A 26,609-nucleotide genomic window follows, 5' to 3' on the forward strand; every position below is an offset into this window, starting at 1 on the left:
ATTCCTGTTTGTATTCTACGGGATACTGAGTCCGCTGCCTTACTCGATAAGCATATGTTAAAGGAATAAATGAGTTGAGAAAATCTTCCTCTCTTCCAAAGTAGTTACTTGCCACTAAAGTACACTGATGAAGTAATAAACTGTGTATCCCGGCTGAGTGGTCTTCAAGAATACAAAGTAATCAGTGTGCTTTTACTAATTTCTCCCTCTCTCATCCAGTTACAATGTTAAGAGAACACCTTTCTGAGCCAGGCACAGGGAGCAGGGGTACCAAATCATGGGGACACAGTCATCTCTCTGGAGATGTTTACTCTCTTTAAGACTGGCGTGCATACAGATGACTACAATGTAAAATGAAATAAATTTTAGCTGAGAACTTATATGAAAAAAGTAATCCATTTAGAAGAGTTACTACATGAGGAATGGGTTTATAAGCATACTTTTTTGGAATATTCTTTATGAAACCTCAAAAGAAATCAGTAGCTTCCATCCTTATATCTCTCTGAACCTTCCTATGGCAAATACAGTGATGGTTTTTCTTGAGCAAGTCTTAAAATTATAAAAATCTTGCAGAAATAGTGTATTTATTTCCCATAAAGCTACTTAGGTTGTCTAAGATCCATTTTGTTTGAATGGGTCTGGAATTTTGAATCACAGGTGAATATAAGTTACAATATTTTAAACGGTATTTTCTTGGTGAAAATAATGTTTTAAAGACATACTGAAAGGGGATTTGGTGTTTTCTTTTCTTTCTTTCTTTTTTTTTTTTTTTAAAGGTTTGTGGTGAGTTTGCCTGCATGAAGAGGTGTGATCTTTGTTATAATCCATACCTAGTAGGTGCTCAGTATATGTTGTCTGAATGATAACAGTTGGAGAGCCCATCTGTCTACGCAGTTCTATGATATAGGGATTTTCAAAATTTAGCTTTGGAAAGAAAAGGCTAGTTAAATATAGAAGAGTGCATGCTACTCTGGAGAATTTTAAATGTTCAAGTGGGCAACACAGACATATTTTCTAAAAGTTAACTAAATTACACAGTGTAATAATAAAAAGTCCAGTGGCATTATATAACTTTTAAATATTGATTTTATTTCTAGGTTTTATCTCCTGTTAGCACTCAACCCAGACAGGAAAACGGGTACATTCTTTATGATTAGAAAGGACTCTTTTGCCATTAGATCATGCTAAATTGATAGTTTTTATAGCCTGACAAGAGACCAAGTCATCATTACCTAGAGGGAAACACTTAAATCATGTGAAGACGGCTATTCTGTTCGGAAGGAAAGTTTGAGTTGACTGCTTGAGATTCTAAGTTTCACTTCCCAAGTGGCAAGGGTTAGTTTTGCTGCAGAACTGACAGTTTCTACCCTCTGGATGGGTAGATTAGACTGGGAAATGTATAGGAGGAGAGCTTGTCAAGGAAATTCAAGGAGCAGAGCTGATAAGTTCTAGAGGGAATTCTAACCCGGTCCTCTGATTGAATCATAAATGCTTATATTTTATGGACTTATACAAGTGTGCAGAAGATAAAGAGGAAGAAGCAAAAGAAAGAGCAAAGAGTAGAAGGTGTGGGAGGAAAATATATTAGAAGAGGCATAAAACTCTGTGACTTGTCCAGCTTATCGTTTCTTGAGCTGTGAATAAAATACCAATTTTGGGAGCATTTTTGGTGATGATTGAAAATTTTTGAGACATTTCTTTAACGGCAATTCATGGAGCCTGATTACTGGATTGCATTAAAATTCCAGAGTTCTAGGAAACAATTCTTAACAAACAATAGAAATGCATTTTTATGTCTCTGGACGGGCTGCCACAGTTCAGTTCCCAGCAGGATGAATCCACGTGTGGCTCTTATGATTCTTTTATAAAAAACAAATGATGAGTAAGAAATGAGTTGTTGGAGGGTGTGAATTTGTGATGAGTATGAAGTGGGGTATGTAGTCGTCAAGGGATTTTTTCCCCCCTAAAACCAGGCTATCATTTATATTTATACTTCTGCCGCTTATAACCCATTGCTTCATACTTAAAACAACCGAGTGCAGGCTGAAGCATCTTCTTGAAGTCTTACTTATATTTCACATACAAATTTGTGATTATCCAGGCTTAATCACCATTTGGAATGTTTCATATTGATTACATGTCTATCCTTTCTCACTGATACTGTTCCACAGTATTATGATAATTGTTATAGTTGAGGTAAACTCTTAAACGAGGATTTTCTTCTATGATTCTAAATATTTATATCGATCACATGTTTTTCTTGGACATACGGCTACCTCCAGCCTCTAAACAAAGTAGACAGGAAATAACAACAATTAGCCTCATATAGTACTGATAGCTAACACTCCTCTCACGGTTACTGTTTCTCAGACCCAGTTTGCCTTACATATAGTCATTCATGTAAGCTTCAGGACAATTACATTAACTAAAGCCTAGTATTGCCTACACTTCACAAGGTGAGAAAAGTGAGGAGCAGAGAGGTTAAATAATTTTCCTGTGGATATATGAGAAGATAAGGGTCAGAGCCAGGATTTGAACCCCCCAAGCAGTCCGAATACTTGGTATTCCCTCCTCTCCACTTTTATAGCCCAACTTTTAGTTGAGCCAGGGGTTGAGTAAGTAGCTATGTTACTCCAAAGCTCTATTTTAATATGATTGATTATTTATTAACATGGGTATCCCTCCCTTACTAGATTATGAGCTTGTAAGAACAAGAACCATGTTTTATTAACTCTGTCATATATGGTGTTCAATAAAAATTTTATTACTCCTGAATTATAGCTTATTATTGCCTTGAGATACTCACTCTGTCCAGGAGACTGTCCAGAAGTCACTGGTTTTATGTCCACAGAACTTTTAGATCTACAAAACAAAAAATTCAATTGTTCTCTGTAAGGTGGGATATTGTATTCATGATTCTCTTGTTTCTTTTCTATTTCTAAGAATACAACAGCATGAATGAAGCAGACTTTTTAATGGATATAGGATAATTGTAGAATCATGTTACTTGATTGAATTTTTTTTTCTTTTTCTTTTTCTTTTTTTTTAATACTCTTTCCTACAGGGTGCTGCTCTAATTAGAATGCTGGCTAATTTTATGGGCCATTCAGTATTTCAAAGGGGTTTGCAAGTGAGTAAAATGCTTTCTATTTTTTCTTACATTTTCCTTGTCAATATATTTATTTTAAAGATATTTCACAGCTTGAGAAATTGCCGATATGAAATTGCTGCATTTGATGGAAAACTTTAAGATGAATAAGGTAAGTGGTGGCTTTCCATATGACAAATGAAAGTGGTAGATGGGATTCTCACTGTATCAACTGGTAAAACTTGAACTATTATGCAATTTAGAGCTGTTAAATATGCATTTTTAAATTGAAGTATTTTTCAAATATGTGAGATTCTAAATAATTGGTATAAGATTTTCTAAAAGCTTACTTCTCTTTCCTTTGGTATAAAAGTTAATATAAAGTGAAAATAAATTATGTTAGGCTCAAAATCTTAATGCAATTTTTCAGAATGTGTCTTTTATGTTGTTATTGTTTTACTGTTGATATGCTTAAATTGTTATTTGTTCCAAAGATATTTAAATGTTTTTAAAATTGGAAATGCAGTGTTTTAAATAAAAGGGAAAAAAAAGAAGCAGTGTTATCATATTGCATTTAAAGTATGAAGTATGGAATCTAAGAGTGATTCTTAAAAAAGGAGGATTCTTAAACACTTTAAAGCAAACACAAATATAGAAAAATAGAACTTTTATTCCATTGAACCTGTTGAAGTAAATCATGTTTCCAGCAGCTGTGATTGATGAATTATTTATGATGCATTCTGCTACTTAGAAGTGTCCTTTAAAGTAAATTGATGTTCACCTGAAATACAATTATGCTAAGACAGAGAGAGCAATCAATCTTATCTGTTCTTAGTAAGCTTTTCATTTTGAAATTTTAATAAACTACATGTGGGGTTAGGTCAAATTTTAGTAGTGTAATTCTATCTTTACCCAGAATAAACTAAAAGATAAAATACAAAGCAAGAGTTAACTATGTTACGACAAAGTTACATATACTTAACACGACAAAGAAAAATATATATAAATTTGTTGAAGAATAACTTCCCTTAGAAAATATTCTTACAGATTTGTTCCAGCAGGGGTTGAAATTTACTTTAATCAGCTCTTTCTGTTCGGGACATCTTCAGAACGGCTGAATTCTATTGAACCTATTTGCCGGGTGCTGAAGTCTCTATTCTGATCACATAGTTGGGAAAATCTTTTTTCTCAGGGAGTGCCCTCCATGAATATCAACTGTCTGGAGGAATGTCCTTCCTATCCCCAGTCCTTTGTTTTTCCCCCTTGAAGTTGTAGTGTGACAGTTCCAGAAAATATCTAAGCTTTCATAAGGGCAACACAAATTGAATTTGATTTCCTGGTAGCAAGTTGATATGAAATCACTTTCTGTATAAAATTTTTATTGTTTTTCCTCATCTGTGTGTATGGATTTGCTCAGCAGATTGAATAACTCTAGTTATATTATTTGGAAAGGATTATTGTTTTGCAAAGTTTTTCTTTATCCTGTTGCTTTTTTGGTGGTATGCAAAAACACATCAGTTTTTAATACACCCTTTACTACTGGTCCAGTCTCTTCAGTTTTATCTGAAAAAGAATATAGCCTCGGACTCCTATGATATTAAACTTTTATTCGAAGCTTGTGTTAATGTGCGCCTTTATGCTCTGACACATGATTTGGTTAATTTCAACCGAGGGGACTCTATGTTTGTCAACATTGCGTTTCATTTGCCTTGTGACATCTCATTGATCAGATAGATCTCTATCCTTCAGTACTTCGCTTGCAGCTTTACGTATACTCATCACTCAAACTGATTTAGTGTATCATCAGCAGTTTGGATTAGTTTACAGTAGATCCCTATGTCTAGGTGATAAATTATCATCTCTTGTGCATGAAGATGTATGGGATACATTTTGGAAATGACCTCCTGAACAGATAGTTCGTGTCCTGGTGCTGAGTGGTCACCGAGTTGATATTAATATATTTCCCATCCCCAAGGCTCTGGGGAGTCTTGGTTTATACGTTGTTGCAGGAGCTAATCTGGCTGTCAGTGCTTACCTCTGCTGGAAAATCTATTAACTGTTTTTACATTAACCATGGCTGTTTCTGTGTTGGCAAATAGAAATTTATGTTGAAGACAGACCCAGAGTTAGGTTCGTAGTCAATCCCAGATTACATATAGTATGTTTTTCATATACATTTTTCTTCCTCCTTTCTTTTCTTCCTTCTTCCCTCTTTTTCTTGCCTTTCCTTTCCTCCTTTTTGTTCTTCAGTTTATTACTTGGACCTTTCATGTTCCGCACAGGAACAATCTTATAATGGAGGTTTCTTCTAAAATTTGTGTTCTACAATTTTTGTATCCTTAAACCATTAAGGATGGTTTTGTATCCTTAAACCGTTAAGGATGGTTTTGTATCCTTAAACCATTTAAGACCCATCTTAAACCCTTTTGGGAACAAGTCAACTATTTTTTACAAATACAACCACAAATATATAAAATATATACAGTTAACCCTTGAACAATGCAGAGGTTAGGGGTGCTGACCCCCTTCTCCCCCCCCCCACACACAGCCAAAAATCTGCATATAACTTTTGGTGCTCAAAGACTTAACTACTAGTAGCTTACTGTTGACTGGAAGACTTACTAATAACATAAACAGTCAATTGACACATTTTTGTATGTTATATGCATTTTATACTGTATTCTTACAATAAAGTATGCTAGAGAAAATTTGTTATTAAATATTAAGGACAATTCTTTACAATACTGTACTGTAAAAAATCCACATATAAGTAGACCTGTGTAGTTCAAACCCATGTTGTTCAACGGTCAGCTGTATATATTGTATAATGTACACAATATAAAATTTAAAATCAGATATAAATGTATACTAATATATAAGAAATATTAATAGTATAAAATAGTTTATATAAATATTTATATATTAAATATAATAAAAGTAATATAGAAAGGTGGTAGGTTTCTGGAACATTTCTGGATCAGTTCAAATGTTCGTATTTAACTTACAAAGTATCTGAGTATCAGTTCAACTATATTCATTTACCTTTTGTATTGTATTGTATTGGAAAATACATTTTCAGTTTCACTTACCCATATATTCCTCAGTAGGAAGTGACTCTAGAGACTTTTTGAGAAAAGTTTTGTTCCTAATAACCATGCAATTCATTTGATAAGCTATTAGAAAGTCTAATAAATAGTTTCATACCGAATAATCACAACTTTCCTTGGTCTGGTCTTCTTGATTTTTTTTTTATCTAATTCCCTTATTTCTTGAATTTCATTTGATGCTTAAATGGTTCAGTGTAGCATAGTTTTAAAATATATTGCCTCCCATCCAAGTACTAACCAGGCCCAACCCTGCTTAGCTTCTGAGATCAGACAAGATCAGGTGTGTTCAGGGTGTTTACCCCAAAGATACAAATGTAGTGATCCGAAGGGGCACCTGCACCCTGATGTTTATAGCAGCAATGTCCACATAGCCAAACTGTGGAAAGAGCCCAGATGTCCATCAACAGAAGAATGGATAAAGAGGATGTGGTGTATATATTTGATGGAATATTACACAGCCATCAAAAATGAAATCTTGCCATTTGCAATGACGTGGATGGAACTAGAGGGTATTATGCTAAGCTAAATAAGTCAATCGTATTATCATATGATCTCACTAAATTTAAGAAACAAGGCAGAGGATCATAAGGGAAGAGAGGAAAAATGAAACAAAACGAAACCAGAGGGAGACAAACCATAAGAGACTCTTAATCTCAGGAAACAAACTGAGGGTTGCTGGAGAGGAAGGGGGTGGGGGGAATGGGGTGGCTGGGTGGTGGACATTGGGGAGGATATGTGTTGTGGTGAGCACAGTGTGTTGTGTAAGACTGATGAATCACTGAACTCTACCTCTGAAACAAATAATACATTATATGTTAATAATAAAAATAAAATAAAATAAATTGCCCCAAAACTTCTTTTTGTAAATAGACAGTATATATAGTTATAAAAAATTCATCCTGGCTACCATTAACAAGTCAGCTTCGGTTTTGATGTTTAAATTGAAAGTGAAATGTAGAGGAAACCAAATGTGAACCCTTGTTGGATTATGTATGCCCTCATAAGTAATATATTTTTAAAACATAGAAATGTTTGTAGTTTTGCAAACTTCTACGTATCTACTGTTTTACATAATCCATTTCCCAAAATAATAGCTGGTGTATTGTGGGAAGCATGAGGCAATGAAAATGATTCTCAGTTCTGTTTCCAATTAATGGTGGGCTTTCTACAAGTCACGAAATCCTTCTTGGCCCCTTGCCCTGTAGTTATAAAATGCAAGAGTTGGACTAAATACTCTTTAAGATTTTATACTCTCTAAGATTTTTTTCATCTTTCAGATTCTCCAAATGTAAGCTTTATCTAATGCATTTTTTGCTAGTTAGACAGTAGGGGTTTGATATTTTAATTTGGGAACAACTATTTTAATTTGATAGAAAAATTTATAAACTAGATGTGCAAAAGTGAGTGACTCCCTGTTGAATCTTAGTTATTATCTGAATATTAAGGCTATACAGCCTTCAATATACATAGTACTGTAACTGTAATCAAACCAGACCAGCATTTGTCGTTGTAGGGAATTTTTGCTGGTGATATTTCTTTTGGCCTTCTGCTAAAAAACTGCTTATATTTCCCTTGCTTTTTAGTTCTCTTTCATATTTTGTTACACTTTCATATTTTGCTCTGGATACTTTACATTTTTATGATGAAGCTGCAGTTGTCTCAGATGACATTTTCTAAGGACTTTTTGAAATTTCTTGGTGATTTTTAGTGTATTTGCTATCTTTTATAAATCAGAATTTCTGCTTATAATCCTGGAATCAGCTGGAGTCAACTATACCTGTGGGTCTGATAGCATTGAGATATAGTGGGTGTTGGTCTTGAGAATCAGCATCCCCCAGATAAGTGTCATTATAAGGGATTCAAACTAGTGGTAACTAACTTTTTCAGAGACAGGAAGAGCTGCTTTTGACCCTAAAGGAGGCTCAGTGGAATTTAGACTTTCAAGGTCCCCCTCCCAATTCTCTCCCGTCAGAAATAGCCTTTGTTCTCAAAGACTTTGTGATTCTGTATGCTGTAGTGATGTTCTATTGAAGCAATCATTTGTTTTCCCAAAGCCTCTTCTTCAATTTAGGCAACTGTAGATGATAATTTAAGAAACTGTTTGACCCTGAATACCATAGTTTATCAGGACCTTATTACCCATGATCAATGATATCACTCATCTAAATCTAATCAAGGCGGAAATACAGATTGCAGATTCCCATCTTTGAGGGTCTATCCCCTGGAACATAGCCTTCCTGGTACATAATACAGTCGCAAAACCAAACCCATTCTAGGTCTTTCAAACAGAAAGGGATTTAACACAGAATATATGCATTTTCTAAAACTATTAGGAGGGTTAGAGGAGTGAACGTCAGGAAAGCTACTGCTAGACTTCAGAAAATCAAGATATTTAGTTATCACAAAGAATTGCTGATACCCATACACTCGGTGTAGTTCTAGTTAGGTTTGGGGAGAGAGTGAAATTAGATGGGTTGGTTCAATCCACAGTCTTCATCCAGAAGCGCTTTGAAAGACTTTCTTCATTTGGCTTTGGTGACACTGTGGTCTCCTGAGTGTGGTCATAGTTCACTCCATGTTCAATCCATAATACTGTTTAAGTATTGCTGAATCTTTCAGCAGTTCTTACGTCTTTTTATTTCCTGGGGTTCTTATTGTTTCAGTGCATATTTGTTAATTTTCACCCACACATAGTAATGTTTATGCTAATGGTCAATAAATTAAGATGTACTTCTTTTACTTTTTTTTTTTTTTTGTAACTGAAGTTCTTATAGCTCAAATCCTCATTCTTTGTAAGTGCTATAAGCTTATTTCTGAAGTAATTCAAGTAATGCTTCTTTTAGATAAACTTTTTTTTACATGTCTGCTAGTTACATTTTCTCTTTTTCTCTTATTTTTCTGGAAATAAAAGAATAAAGCTATAATTATGGAACCCTCAGATAACATTGATTGGCTCAGTAGCTATTAAAAAATAATTATTACGTAGTACTATTGCTTTTTCTTTTTTAAACAAAACAATATTGTTATAATGATTTGAACCTCGCAACACCATTCTTCATGTTATTATGAGTCAACACCAGGGAATTGAAATTGTGAAGAAACATCATTATTAAGCTTGCTATAAACTCAAAACCTGAAATCCATGTCAGAAAATGAGTTACCTTCTGGCTCAACCAATGAGGGTAATTCAATATCATCTAAAATGTAGTTGAATAAAAAAGATTTCTCTTGATTAGTATTTAACTGCTCTTTTCCATAAGATAACCCAGAACAAGATGTTTGGCTCCAATTATCAGGGTAGAAATTGCTTATGCAAATCAATGTAAGGCAATGAGGTGTGGATAAAAAGCAAAAGGGAAATATCATTATTATTGGTTTGTGCTCATAAAATTCTGATAGCCTGAAGGTAATGACAGGCATGAAGCCGGAGGGATTATTAGTAGCAACAACATACTCAATAACTTGTGTTCCAGTGAGAAGTTCTATGTTAACATGTGTACACAGGATTTTTATTCGATAACTTCCACCTTGCATTTCTGAGAGAGCATTTTCTCCCTTGCAGGTAGATATTTCAGAAAAATGAAAAGTCATAGAATAATAGAGGAACAGAGACGGTGTGTCGAAGTTCATTTTCTTTATGAAGAGATAGTACTGTGTTTTCATCCAGATGGTAGCTGAATCATGTTTAATCTAAAATGAATAACCACAGACAGATTTTGCTCAAATTTCTCCACGTTTCACTTAAATTACTGGGCAGTTTAGATATACTATAGGTAGAAAGGCTAACACTTCACACTAATTTGTTGTGATCACTCAATACCATATGATAATAATGTTATCATTGCTGGTGTTTTTTAATCATTGGATTTGACCTCATTAGCATTTAGTTTATTCTAGACCTAACTAGAAAGCTAAAATTATTGAGAATGTTAATGTAGAAAAAATATTAATTATAAGGAAAGATTCCATGGATTTGAGAATCAAGAATACTATCTCTAGTAAAAAACAAATACTTTTAAAAATTAAATAGCAGTAGTTACTCATATTTCTCAGAGAGAAATAACTTCTATTTCATCAGTTTCAACTAACTTATGTACAGCTACTGATTGAATCTTTATCATTTTGCCTCTGAGTTCAATGTTGTTAAGTGACTGCTATGACTATGTAACATTAACTAAAAACCTTTATTATTAATGACAAATATCGCTATTTGGTCATTCTGTAGGCATTTACCCAGCTAAATAGGAAGTCTTAGAAAGTTATACTTATTGGTTTTCTTTTACCTGTTAGTTAAGGGCTCAGGATATTTTATACATTTTAGCTAAATAGAGTTGATCCTATAAAATGATGTCTTAGATAACTTAATTTAAAATCTAGGAGTGGATATATTTGTATGTGGGTATGTGTGCATATGTACACCAGTCTTTAAATATGCATGTCCTTGGGTACACCGATCTGCAAAGTGCCTCTCACTCCTTGCAGACTGTACCAATTGATTAGCTTGCTAGCCCAGAATACAGTATACTTGCCTCACAGGCATCTGTTTCCCTGACCTATTATAACTCCTACATCAGCAGTTTTCTTTCTTCTTCTCTATTAATTTCTTTTTCTTTTCCTTTAATGTTCTCTTTTCAGAACCTTCATGTAATAGCCTAGAACCACATATCTGACAATGTTGTAAATTTTGATGCAAAAAGAACCTTTCTGAGCTGGGAAGGTGGTTTTTCTCATTACTCATATTTTCCCAACTTCTTGGTGATGGTATTATATAGGATAAAACTGGGTGTACTGTAGTATATTTAGTTTTTTCCTTGTTTGTGGACACCCAGATCACATTCCAGTTTCTGTTAAATAAACAATACTGTCATGATCTTCAAATTATAGATTTTCCCATTACATTTTGGTTGTCTCTTCATATCCATTTCTGGAACCATATTATCAATTTTTCTCCCAAAATGTTTAGCCAATATAGTGGTAGAAGTAAAGTCTGAAAGCTCTCTTTTTATAATGCACTAAGCAAATAGCCTTAGGTCTTATTTTCAAAATAATTTTCTTACTAATTTAGTAAGTAAAAAATTACCCAATTGCTATCTCAGTGTATATGTTTTTATCACAAAATATATTGAAAACATTTCATGTATTCTCTTGCATTCCACTCTTTGGTGACATAATCATCCATGTATCCTACCCATTTGAAGATTGAAGTTTTACTCTCATTCTCATAATTTTGTATAAGTGGGTATACAGTAAAAATAATAAACCATAACATATTTACTATACATTCTTTTTTCCCCATGATATCTAAGTATCTTAGTATTATTGTGAAAAAGCCCATGTTATAAATTAGTGGCTTAGGAGGAGTGCTAAAGACCTAAGTTATATATTTGGAAAATGACTTACAAAAGGTTCAAATGCATTCAAAACATTTGATCTACCTCTGTGTTTCTATCCACAGGAGAGAGGGCTCCATGCTAGTATGACACACACAGAGATGGCGATGTTCATTTGTCATCCTGAATCTCATTTCCTCTTGCAATCAGTCTCTTATATTCACCTATTCTCTTCTGCTCAAGGTCTCTCCCCGTGATTATTTTACAGATCATTTTTTCCCCTAAAGAGCCATTGCTCATTATAGTGTTAAGATCTTTTCTTAATGCTTTGTGCTAATAAACCAAAATTGTGATTTCACTTCCTGCAGCAGCTGTGCTTCATTTTATATCCACGGCACACGTTGCTCCCCCATCAGGCATGTTCGGTTACTCATTTATTCTACGCAAACTTATTACATACCCACTCTATGTCAGACCCCGTGAGAAGTACCAAGTATTCAGGGCATGCTGCACACAGCAGAGATGGCCCCTGATCTCATGAATCATATAGAACAGGATAAGATTGACCCTAAACAGGAAAAAAAGCAAATACGTATGTATTTACTAAATGTGAGAAATGCTGGGAAGGAAAAAATAGAACACTGTAAGAGAACATATGGGGAGATGGGTCAGGCAATTTTAGATTGGGTGCTCAGGAACTCCTTCTTAAGAGAAAGGCATGCATACTGAGGTCTGAAGGCTGAGAGAAAGCTGGAGGAGGAAGGAGATCATCCCAGAAATATGGACAGGCTTGTGCAAAGGGCTGAGGCCAAGGACTGAGCAAGTTCTAGGAAAAGAAAGAAACTGGTGTGGCTGAGCAGCGTTAGTAAGGACAAGAGAGAGGGCAGGAGAGGAGGGCAGGAATTCATCATGCAGTGCCAAGGGGGACGGTGCTAAGAAGGCTGGATTTTATTTTGAGTGCAGCAGGATGCTATTAAACAGTTTTAAACTGGGATGTGATGTGGTTCTATTTATATTTAAAACAGCTATCTGGCAACTTGTAATAGTACATTGAGAGTGGGGCAATCAGCATACCAAGAGAGGAATCAGGTAATAAACCGTAGGAGAATATTTGAAGATTCAGGTGAGAGATGATGGCAATGTAAATAGTCGGTAGATACACAGAGACATGGATGGATTCAAAATGTTTTTTGAAGGCCAAATACATGGATCTAGGGATAGATTGGGTGAAGGGTACATAGGAGAGGTGAGGAAGAAGAGGTACCTGAGAACGATTCTACCGTTTCTGGGGTAAACGCCTGGAAACAAGCCCTGTGGGGCTCTAACAATTGGAGGTTGAGAGAAGAGGAGGGGCCCCGGGCTAGAGATCGGGTTAGGGTAAGGGGAGAGGAGGCAGAATACCAAGGGTGTGGTGTCCCCAAGTCAAGAAGAAAGTTTAGTTCAAGAAAGTTATACGCAACTAATGAATCATCGAACTTTACATCAGAAACCAGGGATGTACTGTATGGTGACTAACATAATATAATAAAAAAACATTAAAAAAAAAAAAGAAAGTGATCAATGAGGTTAAATGCAACTGAGAGGTGGAGTAAAGACTGAAAAGTGTCTTTTGGCAGCTGGCAAATTTTTTGATTATCTGTGGAATGGGTTAAAGAGTACATGGAAAATATCTGAGTAGAAACAGTGTCTGGAGAGTAAAATTTAAAGAAATTTGCCAAGGAAAGAGATAAGAAAACCAAAGTAGGTTGTTAGAGGAGGATAAGGGTAAGGAAAGTTATGGTTTTGTTTTGTTTCTAAAGATGGGGTCAGTTGTACGAGTTAGGCTGGTAGAGAAGGAGTCAGGAGAGGAAAATCTTAGTGGACAGAAGCTAGAGAAGTGAGAGGTGGCTGGGACACTGGTCCTTGAGAAGGTAAAAGAACTGGTCTCTGATAGGAGATACACTTCTAGTAAACTTGGGGATTTGGAAATGGGAACATGAGGGAGTTCCTTTCTGATGAATTCTACTTTTTTCTGTGTTTGTTGAGCAAAGTCAGTAGCTGAAAGTGGGGTAATACTGGGTAGGAGAGGGTTTGAGGAATGAGGATTTGGAAGAGGATGGCATGACTGTTGTATTGAGTGCCTATTTGAGTTTGGGAATTTATGATAAAACCAAACCGCTCTATTGCATTATTTTCTCCCATGATGCTCAGTGGCATGATGCAGGCTCAGAGAAGGCCCATAGTTGAATTCATCCAGGATTCGGGTTTTGCCAACTAGCAAACTTGAAGGACAGAGCTGCAAAGGAGATGAGGCTATTTGCTATGAATTGATTAAGATGAGCTATGGAATATAACCTGGATAATCACGGGAGCAAAAACAGTAAGGATCTAATAGGCAAATACCCGCCATTGATAAAAAATGTATTAACAAGTATATATGATTTTAACACTGACTAGAAGAAATCCCCATGTTTCTGAGCATATGGGAAATTTAATCTGCCCTTATTGAATTCCCCTAGTGTCATGTCCATTAATATGAGACTATTCTAGAGAACTTTTTCAGTCCCGAACATATGGTGAAGAGCCCTTTGTTCTTCTCCACACTGATATGCAGTCATAATTGGTTTCTTGGGGTGGGCTGATTAGAGAATGGGAAAGAAGTGAGAGAGTACACGTTGCTTGAGTGTTTGGGATATATCTTGTCCAAGCCTTGTCTTTCTGGTCACCTGAATGTTAGTGTTTTTGTGGCTTTACGCCAACTTAGGTATAGCTATTTTGTGCTGAGGTATCTAATTACTGCCCTTATTCCAAGAGCCACCCAAGTCACAAGCCATCAGTGGCTTGTCACCTGAGTAGAGCTCTGTGAAAAATAGGGCGCTAGACTGTACAACTCAGGAGCCCTCCTAGTTTTCCTTCTTTTTTCAGACCCAAGAGGGGGAAGGTTTCTAAGCTTTCCCCAAGTCTAAAAAAACTTTGGCCTCAATTCTTTTCTTGCATTTTTACTTTTTTAAAAATAAAAAAAAGGTCCCTCTATCCTCCTTCCAGTTAGTCCATATAATTTGACTACTCTTGCAGGTGAGATTGAAGATGTTGACTCTAGAGGTATTTTTCCCTTGAGCTTGGTCTTATAATAACTAACGCTTCTTGGGTTCTTGTATGGCAAGCATTTTTCTAAGTGCTTTTCTTGTTCTATGTCATTTTCTGTGCAGAGTCTTCCTAAGTAAGTACTATATTATCTACCCTTTCCAGTTGAAGAAATTAAAGTTTAGAGAACAGGGATACCTTACTCAAGATCACATGGCTGATAAGCCTAAGTTCCTATTTAGTTTTCTAAATATACACACACTTCTTTGTCACTTGAGTTGCATTTTTTGCTCAACTTGTCACCAGCTCTAGGGCTGATTGAGAAAAGAATTGGAAGTGGGGAACTCCACGTACATGCCCTACAGTCCGTGGGCATCTTGATTTACAAAAGGCAGTGTATTTTTACCAGTCAGGATATAATTTATCTATTTTTGTGAGCTCGTTGTGGGCAAAGTCCTTTACCAGGGCATTCAGGAAAAGCAATTCACAAACTTCAGTTTTGCCAATAGATTCATTTTATGTCTCAGTGATATTTCAAGCTAGTGGCAGAAGTGAGAGGTGGGGATATTTTAGTACCCTAGAACACCCCTATAGACTTACATTCACATTATTTTACTGACAGGTGTAGGACCCTGGCAGCTTGCTCTGGAATGTCCAATGTCAGCAGTAGCAATATTACTTACACCTCTAGTGATGCTTCTGCATATTGAAGTGTTGCTGGCATGATATGTAATTGCTAAATAAGAGATCTGTGAAAACAAAACTGACGTGAGAATATGCCATGTCTAATATTTAAAACAAGCAAACAAATCTTTTATGTGCCAGCAGGTTGTTTTGATTTACGGTTTTCTGGTTTTCTGGTATATTTTGCAACCCTTTAAGAACGTATACTGATTTTACAAGATTATACTCATTAAGTGGGTAATGGGTTTTTCAAACATGTAAAATGCCTCTTTGTTCTTAGAGAAATATCTGAATTCTCCTAGGTGTTAAGTAAGCAACTTGTAATAGTAAATCTAGGTGAAACATACATTAAAAAAATAAAAATAAAAAATGCATGCAAACAATGATATAACTTATTTTGTTCTATCCATTCAAATAATTTTCTTTCCTAAATACCACCTCTTTTTTACTGTGTCTAGTGGCCAGACACTCCTGTACCTTGAAAAGTTGAGTAGTGGTTCCTCTTTTATTGGGCTCCCTCCTTAGAAACTTGTTACAATTTAATAACAAAGGTTTAACAATTATTCACACCTTTTCATCCTTGGTTCCTGTCTAATAGAATAAAATGTAAACATTTTTTTATTTTACATATGCTTTTCCAGTGCTGCGCTACTCATTTTTATTTAATTTCATAATCTCCAGCCACTTTTCAGATAGAAACCAAAATAATATCTTGATCTGTAGTCTGGCTTTCTTGCATGTGTTAGTTGGTCATCTGTCACTGGTTTGGTCTCCTTGCTGCTGTTCGTCAAGGTCAGAGAATGTAGAAACAGCTGGTGAAGTGTATGGCCAGGGCTTCAGATGGGTTTGATCCAACCTTTGTGTGATATTGCTTTGATCTGGGAGCTTTTAATCTGCTTTCTTATTGCCCATGGATCCCTTTAAATCACCACACTCTAATAATGCATACACTCACAAATACTTAATTTTTGAGCTTTAGTTTCCCAGTTTAAAAGCCCTTGCTCTAGAAGCTTTGTTTAAGACAAAAGTTTAACATAGTTTTATTTTTATTGTTGTTACCCTCTGTGCATTCCTGTCTATGGAACTTTTATACTTTTTCTACAGTCTTCTTGTCTGCCTCTTTTTTTTTCTTTTTTAACTTAAATATCTGCCTCCTTCCCCCCATACCTACTGTTTCTAACACAATGAAAGCCTAGAAGATTTATTCCATAAAACTGGATGTCCTTTGCTTTTCATTTTGTATAAGTCATGTGAGAGAATTTCTATTACCAAGAAAATTTAAGATGTTTGTGTTTGTTTTGATTATACCCCCATTAGTGTTGTAGCAGTCAGGGTTTTGGGTTGGAAGCAATAGAAACAAACTCTGGCTAAATTGGGCAAAAAGGAATTTGCTGGAAGGGTGTATGTACAGTAGGCCTTGGAATCATTGGGAAGGCTGGAACACTAGGCTTACAAAATGGGTAGTAGGATCTAAGGGGGACTGAGAAATTAAGAAACCTAGCCAAGGTCCTGCCACAGGAGTGGCTGGTTCAACTGCTACCATTAGCGTGGCCATCTCTGGAGCCTGGGATGGTGTTTCAACTGTTCCTGCTGCTTTGCTTTGATCCTGCAGGGTTCACAGTCCTGGGATGAAGTATGTACTCATCTGAGGCCAGGGCACATGTGCATGCTTTAGCTGCCAGGGAGAGGGGTGAAGGGAGGATTTACTATTTTGTCCCTTCCATTGCAAGTGGGAGGTGGAGCCCTCACCTTCCTGCGGGATTCCGTGGTGAGTTATTGCCCCCATATAAACGTGGTGTTTAAATGCTGGAAAGCCAAAAGAATGACAAATGCCCACTACACATTTTTTGAGGTACAATTATTCTTAATAGAAAGGAACAATATTTCAAACCCCTGCTTCAACCTTCTTGTCACATAGTCAGAAAAATCAATGCCTGGATTTACCTGGCATTTCCCAGACGAGTCTTACGAGTAGAAGGGCTCCTACTTGCCAGTGTCACTGAGGCCCAGACTTGCCTCTCTTATGTCATTGGAGAAAACATAGGTCCAGGCTTGCCTTGTGCATTTCCGAAACAAGTCCCCAGAGGGCTTCATCAGCAGATTTCGGCTGGTGCCCATGATGCAATTCTACAAATGGGAAACATGGAGAGTTTGATGAAGGAACTGAGAGGAAGTTTTCCTGATTGTTAAGAAGAGATTCTCGGGAAGAAATTCTGTCTCTTTCCTCTGTGCAATGTCCTGTCTGAATGTGATGGTTGGGATTGCTTGTGCCATCTAGGCTCAGACCCGAGCATGAAGGCAAAACACAAGTTAGGGCGAGGTCAAAGAATTTCTAGAGAAAAAGAGCTGCATCTGTCTTACCTTCTTATAATAGGAAAGGATAGATCTTGTCATTATAAAGGTCAATCTAAAGGGTGGATTTTTTAATAATTTGCAGCTAAACACAAATAAACCAGTCCATATATCTTTGGATTTTATTAAACTGTCCTTCTATGTCCTGAGGAATAAATCCTTTGTGCAGTTAGTCTGCTGTTTTAACATGCTAAGGGGCTCATTACTAGGAAAGCATAATTATTCCATGTAAACATATTAAAAGATAATAGTGCTTCACTTCCTCAGCTCACTTTTTCCTTTTCTCCTGTTTACTTCTTAGTCCCATTGGCTTTTGTACATAAAAAATTGTGGATCATGTCACTTGTTAGCAAAGAAAGTAAAATAAAAATGGTCTCCTACCCAATATTTCAGTCTTTCAGTGACATCATATGCAACTGCATATATCAATGCAAGTTATATACTGACATATATGCATTGAAATAACAAATTATGTCCTATGTTACTGTTTAAATATGACATTTTGGAGGAATCTGATGGATACGAGAAACGTCTCTCGACAGCACCGTCAGTTGTTAACAGAAAGGCATATTGAATGAGGAAAGTCAAAAATCCCACAAATATATTCAGCATTTGCTGTGTACCAGGCTGGGCACATAGATGCTGGTAAACAGTGGTCAGCAGGAGTAACAGGGGCTTTACTGTCATGGAGTTTACAGAGTACGTTGCCAGTCAAACTGATGAACAAGCAAATATAACACGGTGTGATAGATACTCTCATACGGTGTAATGTATGGGCGTGTAAGAGGGGTCTGTAACTCAGGAAAGTATGAGAATGGCCAAGAAAGGATTCCTGGGAGGAACGTATCAAGTGTGAGTCCCGGAGACTGAATGGACTTGAAGTAGGTAAGAGAGAAAAGCATATGTGGAGAAGGGCTCGTGCAGGGGACTAGAAAAGGGAGAGAGTGTGCACAGGTGTCTGCAGATTAGCGGGAAGTGGCTAAGCGGAGGCCGGGAGCAACAGAGTAACAGACGGGGTCGCAGAAGTGCAGAGGGATTGTTCCTGTAGAGCGTTTGGACTGTTCTGAATGCAGCAGGAATCCATGTGTGCATTCGAGGAAAGCTCTTCTGGCTGCACGGCAGAGCTGCGATATGAAAGGGACAGAGCGGAAGCAGCAGCGGAGCTAGTCATCCAGAGAAGCTGTCAGATAGGAGGAAGGAAAGGGGAACCTGGAGGGAAGATTTACAATGTGGATCATGACTTGACTGTGGTGGAAAGGGAAAGAGAGGCATCCAAGGGGACTCCTTGGTTGAGGTGGATGGCAGGTCATCACCGGGGAAGGGCTGCCAAAAGGAGCTGATATGGGGGAGGACAGTGAGTTCAGCTCTTAGTTGAACGTGGGGCATCTAGCAGACGTCGGATTTGGGTCAGCAGTTGCGTGCACAGGTACGGGGTTCGGCCATGGGCTGGTTCCAGTGTTCTGATTTATTAGGTGGTGATGATGATAATATCTACCTCATGAATGTCATGGGATTGAACAAGATAAAATATGCAACTCATGCAGTGCTTAAAAGGAGGCAGATATTGTTTTCCTGTGCTCTGTTCTTTGGTTATTGTTGTCAGTGATACTTTTCCTTCTGTTACTCTGTTATCCAACTGGTCTCCTGAAACGATGAAACAGATTATGGCCGCTGATGTCTGCTGAATACTTACTGTGTACTAGACACTCTTCACTTTTCTGATTCTGTACAGATATTAAATCATTTATTCCTTAGCATAACTCTGTGAAACAGTTACTTTCATACCCAAAAAGATTAATCAACTTGCCAAAATCATGTAGGTAGGGAGTGTTGGGGTGCAGATTTGGACAAAGGCAGTCAGACTCCCATTCTTGTACTTTATGTATGAGAATATACTTTTGCTAGATAGGCCTTTAACTTTTAATCAGTTTATAATGTTGGTTTCGTCCCTTAAGAATATTCCAGTGGTCATCTATTTTTTTTTTATCTTTTGAACAACTCCTCTATTTCTGAAATTCTTTGTATAGTTAATATTAAAATATTCTTCTACTTTGTATCATAATGTCAAATCTACTGCTGATTGACTTTCATACACATACATATAAACATATATTTCCATTTCAGATTCATAACTCCAGCCATTTTCATATTCATCGACTTGTAGGCTTGAAAGGAACTTAAAATCTTCTTATTTAATTGCATAGCAAATGTTTAAATTCATCTTGTCAAGTAGTTTTTGTACCAAGACTTCTACAGTTTCAGTCACAGAAACTGTCCTCCACAAATCCCATCTCAGTGTCTGTCGTTGTTCTCAGTAACCTCTTCTCCACCACCGTTCCCCCAGCACACGAAAGCTACCAGTACATGCAAAGTACACCGTACATTTGTGGAATGAATGAATAAATAAATGGTTGATTATCAGAAAAACCACATTTACTATTCTGCAAGTTTCTTTGTAATTCAACAAGGACAAAACACAATTTCCTTAACTTAAAATATGACTGTTTTCATGCAAGAGGAAGGCTAAAATAACTAAGGAAAGCACTTGGGGTTTTCTCTGTTTCTGGAAAACAAGAGTTGACTTATGTAGAATTCCAGTAACACCTGAAAATTGGGACTGCTGGGAATCCAAGAAGATGCTTTCTGCCCTGACTTCCAAGGCAAGCAGGTTGGAGCCACTTCCTAAGCCCAGATAATTGTCGTTTCAGCCTGCTTGAAATGTAAATTTGAACTTTATTCTGAATCTGGGAAGGAACCAAGAGCTTGAGTTGATGATCAGTATCGGGCCAAGGTCAACTCATATCATGAACAGTTGGATTTTTATGATCTGTCTGTGAAGAGAATCCTGTAGTTAGGTATTGGACCCTTCAAAGTTCGTGGAGTATTCCTTTGTTCCCTCTTTCGGATAATCCTAGCAGCACTTTCCATAAGCCAAACCCAATAAATAAATAGTTCTACTGTTTGATACTTTTTTTCTTATCACATCACTCAAATAAAACTCAAATTTGTGTTTCATAATTCCTATTGTTCCCAGATTTATTCATGTAGGTGCTAAAAAAGCATGAAAGATAATGCTGACAGTTAAGTCTGTAATAATTTATTTAAATCCTGGTCTCTGAGTTCTAATGGAAAATGACTCATATGGCATATCCAAAGCCAAAGGTGGAATTCAGATTGGTTATTTGGGGTTATATTTTTTCAATAAAGTTATTCATAATCCCTGATGACGGTGATGAATTTGTGGTTGCTAAATTAGTGTTGGGCATTGCATCCTTAGAGTCTGATTAGGTGGGAGTTGCCATTTGCTGTGCTGTGAGTTGCCGACAAAGCTGAATCTGTCACAGGTGCTACAATTTGTATTTCAGAAAAATTTCTTCCTCAAGTTTAATTATCCCCAAAGTATTCTACTCTACACAAAATACTGAAAAGAGTCAGCAAGTTTTTTTTCATTTTCAGTACTGTGATGTAAATTAGGATTTTGTCTACTACCTACATGTTGTAGAGATGATGGAATTTCAAATGGAGGAGACCCTCTGTTTTATAATAGAAAACACTATTTTCTATTCATTTTTCCACTTTGGATTCAGAAAAAGAGTAACGCCAATTGGCCATCACATATCCGCAGTGACGTAAACCATGCCTCGTAGAGGGAGCAGGCATGAGATAGATAGAAAGTGCGTCGGTTTAACTACAGATGGTGGCAACTGGGAAATGGAAAGTCCTACACTCAAAAATGTTAAATAAATTTAGGATCAACTTTTTCATATTAAGTATTAATATGTGTTTCAAGCTCATGGAAATAAGTATGTGTCCTTTTTTGTATTAGGCAGCCTGTCCCTTGCAGAGAGACTAGGGAACTGGACACCTTGTGGAGACAGTCACCACTCTTTCAGCAAAGCAATTCCTCTTCACGTCAGCATATATCAGTCGGGTTTCTGTTGTTTTTTTCTTTTCTATAAAACAGAATTTGTTTTTTTCAACACTTCAACGGGAAAGCCTGATGGGGAAGTCTCTCCTAAATGTGTCACTGCAGGGGTCGTTTCTTTAAAATTGCTTGAGGTTGATTTACTAAATTAGAGGAAGGTCTTTGACCCTGGAAATCCATAAGAAGTGATTGTGGTTATGAAAATAATTTTTAAGAGACCAATATTGTTTGATGAGTTAAGAAATGTGTTTCAGTTAAAGCTCTTTGGGTTATTTTAAAATGAGATTCTTCATCTTTTTCTATGGCTTTCTCCTTGTCTTCATATTAATGTAATTCTAACAAATAGAAATTATTAATTGAATTGAGAAATAAGTGTGTTTACTGGAAATTGCTTAGCCTCCGAATTGTAATTATAATTTTATATTCTTTGTAGGATTATTTAACCATTCATAAGTATGGCAACGCAGCCAGAAATGATCTCTGGAATACGCTATCAGAGGTAAAGTATAGGAAGCTCGAATACCAAAACCTCTTCTTGAATATTTAAATTGAGTTTACAAACCATTCATAACTTTTATTGACACTGACAGTTGTTTTTATTTTTTATATTTTCTCATATTGCTTTATCATTTTATTTTTGATATATTATAAAAGTAATGGGGTTTAAAATTACTTAAAACTACAAATGGTAGTAAAAAGTACCTTGCCTACTTTCAAACAAGACAATACTTCTGAAATACAACATTCATATGGTGTCAGATGTTCATGTTTGAGAGAAATATTGATGTTAAAGTAGTTTTTTCTCTAGGTGAATAACAAATATTTAAATTTGATACTAGACATACTGGGGATACTTAACGATGCTACAAGTACTTGTTTTAACAAGCAGCTATGCTTTATCTTCCATTAAGTAAAAACCTTACTGCTAATAAAGCTTTCATTTCTCTATATGTACGTGAGGCTTCACTTAAGGCAAGGAGATTAATTTTACTAACATGTTATATTAGCTTCACTGATTTTACCTGTTTTCATCCTTAAGTAAATCATAAAGGTAAAAATAAAAATGGCTTAACATTAATTATGTTTATAATTCATGTTCATAAAACTAATTTATACAATTTGGGTTATAAAGGCTCTAAAACGGAACGGAAAATTTGTAAATATACAAGAAGTAATGGATCAGTGGACACTCCAGATGGGCTACCCTGTTATCACCATCTTGGGAAATTCTACAGCAGAAAATAGAATAATAATTACCCAACAACATTTTATTTATGACATCAGTGCTAAAACTCACATGAAAAAAACAATTGCTTTAATTCTTAAGTTTCACTCTGCATTTTTAACATTTTAAAAAGGATTGCTAGCACAATTATAAAATGTAAGTGAAATATGGTTTTCATTTCTTTATTTACATATGGTGTTTTCATTTTGATTCCTCTTTTACTCCCATTTTCAGATATTTTAACCATCAAAGTGACAGCACACCGAAGTTATTTTGTTTAAGCAGAGTTTAAATTTTCTGGTGATTTAGAAAAATATGGGATTTTTTACTTTTCCCTGTGAATGTTTGTTGAATTAAAATCAAGAAAGTTAAGATGCAGTGAAGTCAATTAAATGGAATTGAGCAAACTGAGATTTATAAAATAGATGAGAATGGAAACTAACAATCCAGAAAGACTAATTAAAATAAACAAAAACCACAACTAGACTAGTGTCTCAGCCAAAAGAACTCAAAGTGGATCCATTTTTAAATGGTCTAAGTATCAATGATACTTAGCATCAAAATATGTTCTCCTCCCTCAGTTTTCACGTGTAAAACCACTGAACAGACAACGTACATAGAATGTTTGTTGTTAAACTTTCTTTTGAAGCTCCTTTAATTACTGAAAACAGCATGTAGTGTTTCTTTTCTACTTCATATTTTCTTACTGTATGGTGTCTTATTAAAGGCTGAGCCAGAGAAAGATAATGCAGTTTAAGTCAGTTCATTTCATTTTTTAAAAGGTGCCCTAAGAAAAGGTTGGAGGGGGAGAGGACAGAAGGGATGGAATTTAAAATTAATAACTAAAATGAGGTGTTTGGATTAGGTCGGTCATGTTGTCTCCCATTACACTGGCATATTAGGACTCTGACTTTATCGTCCACCAATAGCTAGGAGGTGTGAAGCATGAAATGTTTTTTGGTTTTTGTTTCTGTTTTAATCTCTAAGAGGGATGGAAATCATTCCCAAGTAGGCTAGCTCCTACATGGGCTACAGGTAGAAGTGACTGAGGAATTCCTGAATGCTTTCCGTTACTAAATTTGGAATGCCGTTTAGGAAAGCATTGTCTTAAATCTCCTGGTCAATATATACACTGGCCTTCAACAAACTGCCCTTGCAAGCCAACGGTTTCCAGCGATGGAATACAGTATTACCCTGCCGCGTTGTCAGGGTCTGACTCTGATTCCTTACCCACCTGGTCTCCCCACAGCTGCCAAATGCTGCTTCTTATCCTGCACCCTCTGGCCCCAGGCTAAACCTGCTTAGGCATCAACCCCAGCCTTGCAGGAAGTACATAAAAACTACTTGACTGTGGCAAAGTTAGATTTAGGCCATGCCTTTGAGAATGATCAGTTTGACACAAACATCACTGATGCAGAAAAACATAAAGGACCTGCAAATGACAGAACAAATTTTGAACAAAAATATGCTGTCAGCCTATAACATGCATCAGAGGTATCAGCTATGAGTCTGACTCTTTAAAAGCAGAATTTCTCCCAGGCTGTATAAGTATATGTAACATGAATGGAGCTTTGCTTTTGCTAGAGTTTTAAAATCATATGGATAATGTTGAACCCTGAGAACCTGGCATATAAAATATTAAGAGTAAGAAAATGCATGGAGTCCCTTTAATCTCAAAAATTATTTTCTATCTATTTTGAAATAATAGAGCTTGCAGTTAAAAATTCAGTATTCAATTGTATATAATTGATCAATTTCATTCCCTCTAACACTGTGGTCAGAACTTCAGTACCAATTCTATCAGTCCTTTGTACATAGCCTTCCTAGATCTTTATTATACAATGCAAGCTGTTGATGCAGTAAAACAGTGCCCACCGATACCAGAAATCCCATGAATTGGGGGTATTTTCTGAGCCATTAATTCTTTGTCCCGAATTTTGTAAAGGATACTAGAACATCACTACAACATGCCCAGAACATTTTTAATGTATGTAGTAATTTAATGTATGTAGTAATGGACTAACTGTATGATAGCATAGATAGACTGTTACATAACTAATCGTTGCAGAGAGCTAGGTAATATGTAAAAGTAAATAAGATATTTGCTAGAATTGACGTATTCTGGAAGTTCTGAATTTGTGTAGCTTTTTTTCTTTCTGAAGTTCATACATTTCAGTGTTAAGTAGTGTCTCCTCATATACTTAACGGAGTTTCTCAGAGTCCTGTGCTGCAGACAATTGTATTTATCTCCACAGTCATATTTTCCTTTTGTTATTGATCAGATGACAGCAACTTCCTTAGAGTTCGTGGTGTCTACGTCAATGCTTCACTGATACTGGTACCATTTTTAAAAAAGATTTTTCACTCAAGCTAAAATAAGTACCTATTCTTGTCTACCTTAACATGATTATTAGGATAAACATTGCTTTATTATAAAACCATGAACTATGGAAAGAGAGAGAACCCCAGGGAATATTAAAGAAAAAATACCTTAGAGGTCTATTGAAATGCACTTTCTGTTTGTTTGGGGGGGTTTTTTCTGCTTAAAATGAGATGACTAAAATTAAACTTGGGTAGCTGGGACACAATCTAATTTCACAAATACTTTTTTCTAATCTTTTTTTGAAACATAACCCACTGCAGCCTGAGATTTTCTTTATAGCACACCATGCTTCACTCGACAGCGTTCAGTGTCTTCCACCCTTTTATGCTGTAACCATAAAGCAGCGTGCTTTCTTTGATCTTTGAAATGAAATTTGGGGAAAGATCAAATATGTGTTGTTTGGAAAGTTATGAAAAATAACATACAGGATTAATAGTATAGCAATTCAGAAATGAGTACAAATTTTAGATATGCTTGGTAATTTGTAATTTTTATTTTGTTTTTGTGACCATGTATACATTTTTAGTTGTGTACATACACAATCATGCAGACATGTATACACACACAGACACAGAGAGAGTAGAAACATTCTTAGGAAAAATACAGAAGACTATTTCAAAAGTTTTACAAAATGCCCAAGTGTTTGTATCCCAATACCTTGTCAGTTAACTCTTTTGTGTCTGAACAGCTGTGTGATTAAGTGTCCGCCACGTAGGAAGTGTCCTGTAGGGATGTGGCATTGACTGTAAGCAACATGCAGGTATCGACATGAATCTCTTTTTCTTGTAGAGATTTTTGCTAAAACTCAAATATTGAAGCATACCATAGAAATGTTATCATCATTTCTAATTCCACTATTTAGAAGAATACAGTTTAAATCAATGCAAAAGTATATTTATTTATATTAGGGGCAAATAATATTTCAGATTTTATGATCATGCTTTAAAAAGACACATTTATCTTTGAGGATTTTTAAACATCATCAATTTTGTATATTTCTTGCCCTTTAAGGGATACTTACTTGACTTCACAATTTAGTTGACCCAACTCAATGTGGAAGATTTGTACCAGAAAGTCAAGTTCATAAAGTTAATCTCTCTCTTGCCCATAGACTGATTTGGTTCCTTTCATTTTACTTTGGTCTAATCCCGTTTGAGCCAATTCAACAGCAATTTCTGGAATGTCTTCCATTTCTAGGGTTTTTCAAGATCTTAAGTTTATAAATATGAGCTCATAGTTTAACGTGAGAGTCAGATGCACAATCGTTATTGTCTCTTAGCTAATTTTTTCAATTAATCAAAAAAGTCATTATTTTTAGAGATCAGCTGTTAAATATATATCAATTCTCTTTGTCTTCCTCACAGTAATACCATTATAATTATTTGCCATATTCTTAGTATTATGTTAAGAGCTTGGAAGTGTTTGATAAAGAGCTTACGCGGGTTATGTTCC

The 26,609-nt window shown here is 35.9% G+C and overlaps 1 protein-coding gene across 1 annotated transcript in view; it reads left to right on the top strand.

Moving 5' to 3' along the window:
* TRHDE (thyrotropin releasing hormone degrading enzyme) overlaps positions 1 to 26,609 on the top strand; it is a 365,132-nt gene that overhangs the window by 255,470 nt on the left and 83,053 nt on the right. The window contains exons 7-10 of the mRNA XM_040637265.1: positions 3,065 to 3,130; positions 21,983 to 22,048; positions 22,682 to 22,875; positions 25,078 to 25,080. Of these exons, the coding sequence (XP_040493199.1) occupies positions 3,065 to 3,130; positions 21,983 to 22,048; positions 22,682 to 22,875; positions 25,078 to 25,080 (329 nt within the window). The remainder of the gene's footprint in view (positions 1 to 3,064; positions 3,131 to 21,982; positions 22,049 to 22,681; positions 22,876 to 25,077; positions 25,081 to 26,609) is intronic.

Source organism: Ursus maritimus, unplaced genomic scaffold (assembly GCF_017311325.1).
Source record: "Ursus maritimus isolate PB19 unplaced genomic scaffold, ASM1731132v1 scaffold_21, whole genome shotgun sequence".
NCBI lineage: Eukaryota > Metazoa > Chordata > Mammalia > Carnivora > Ursidae > Ursus > Ursus maritimus.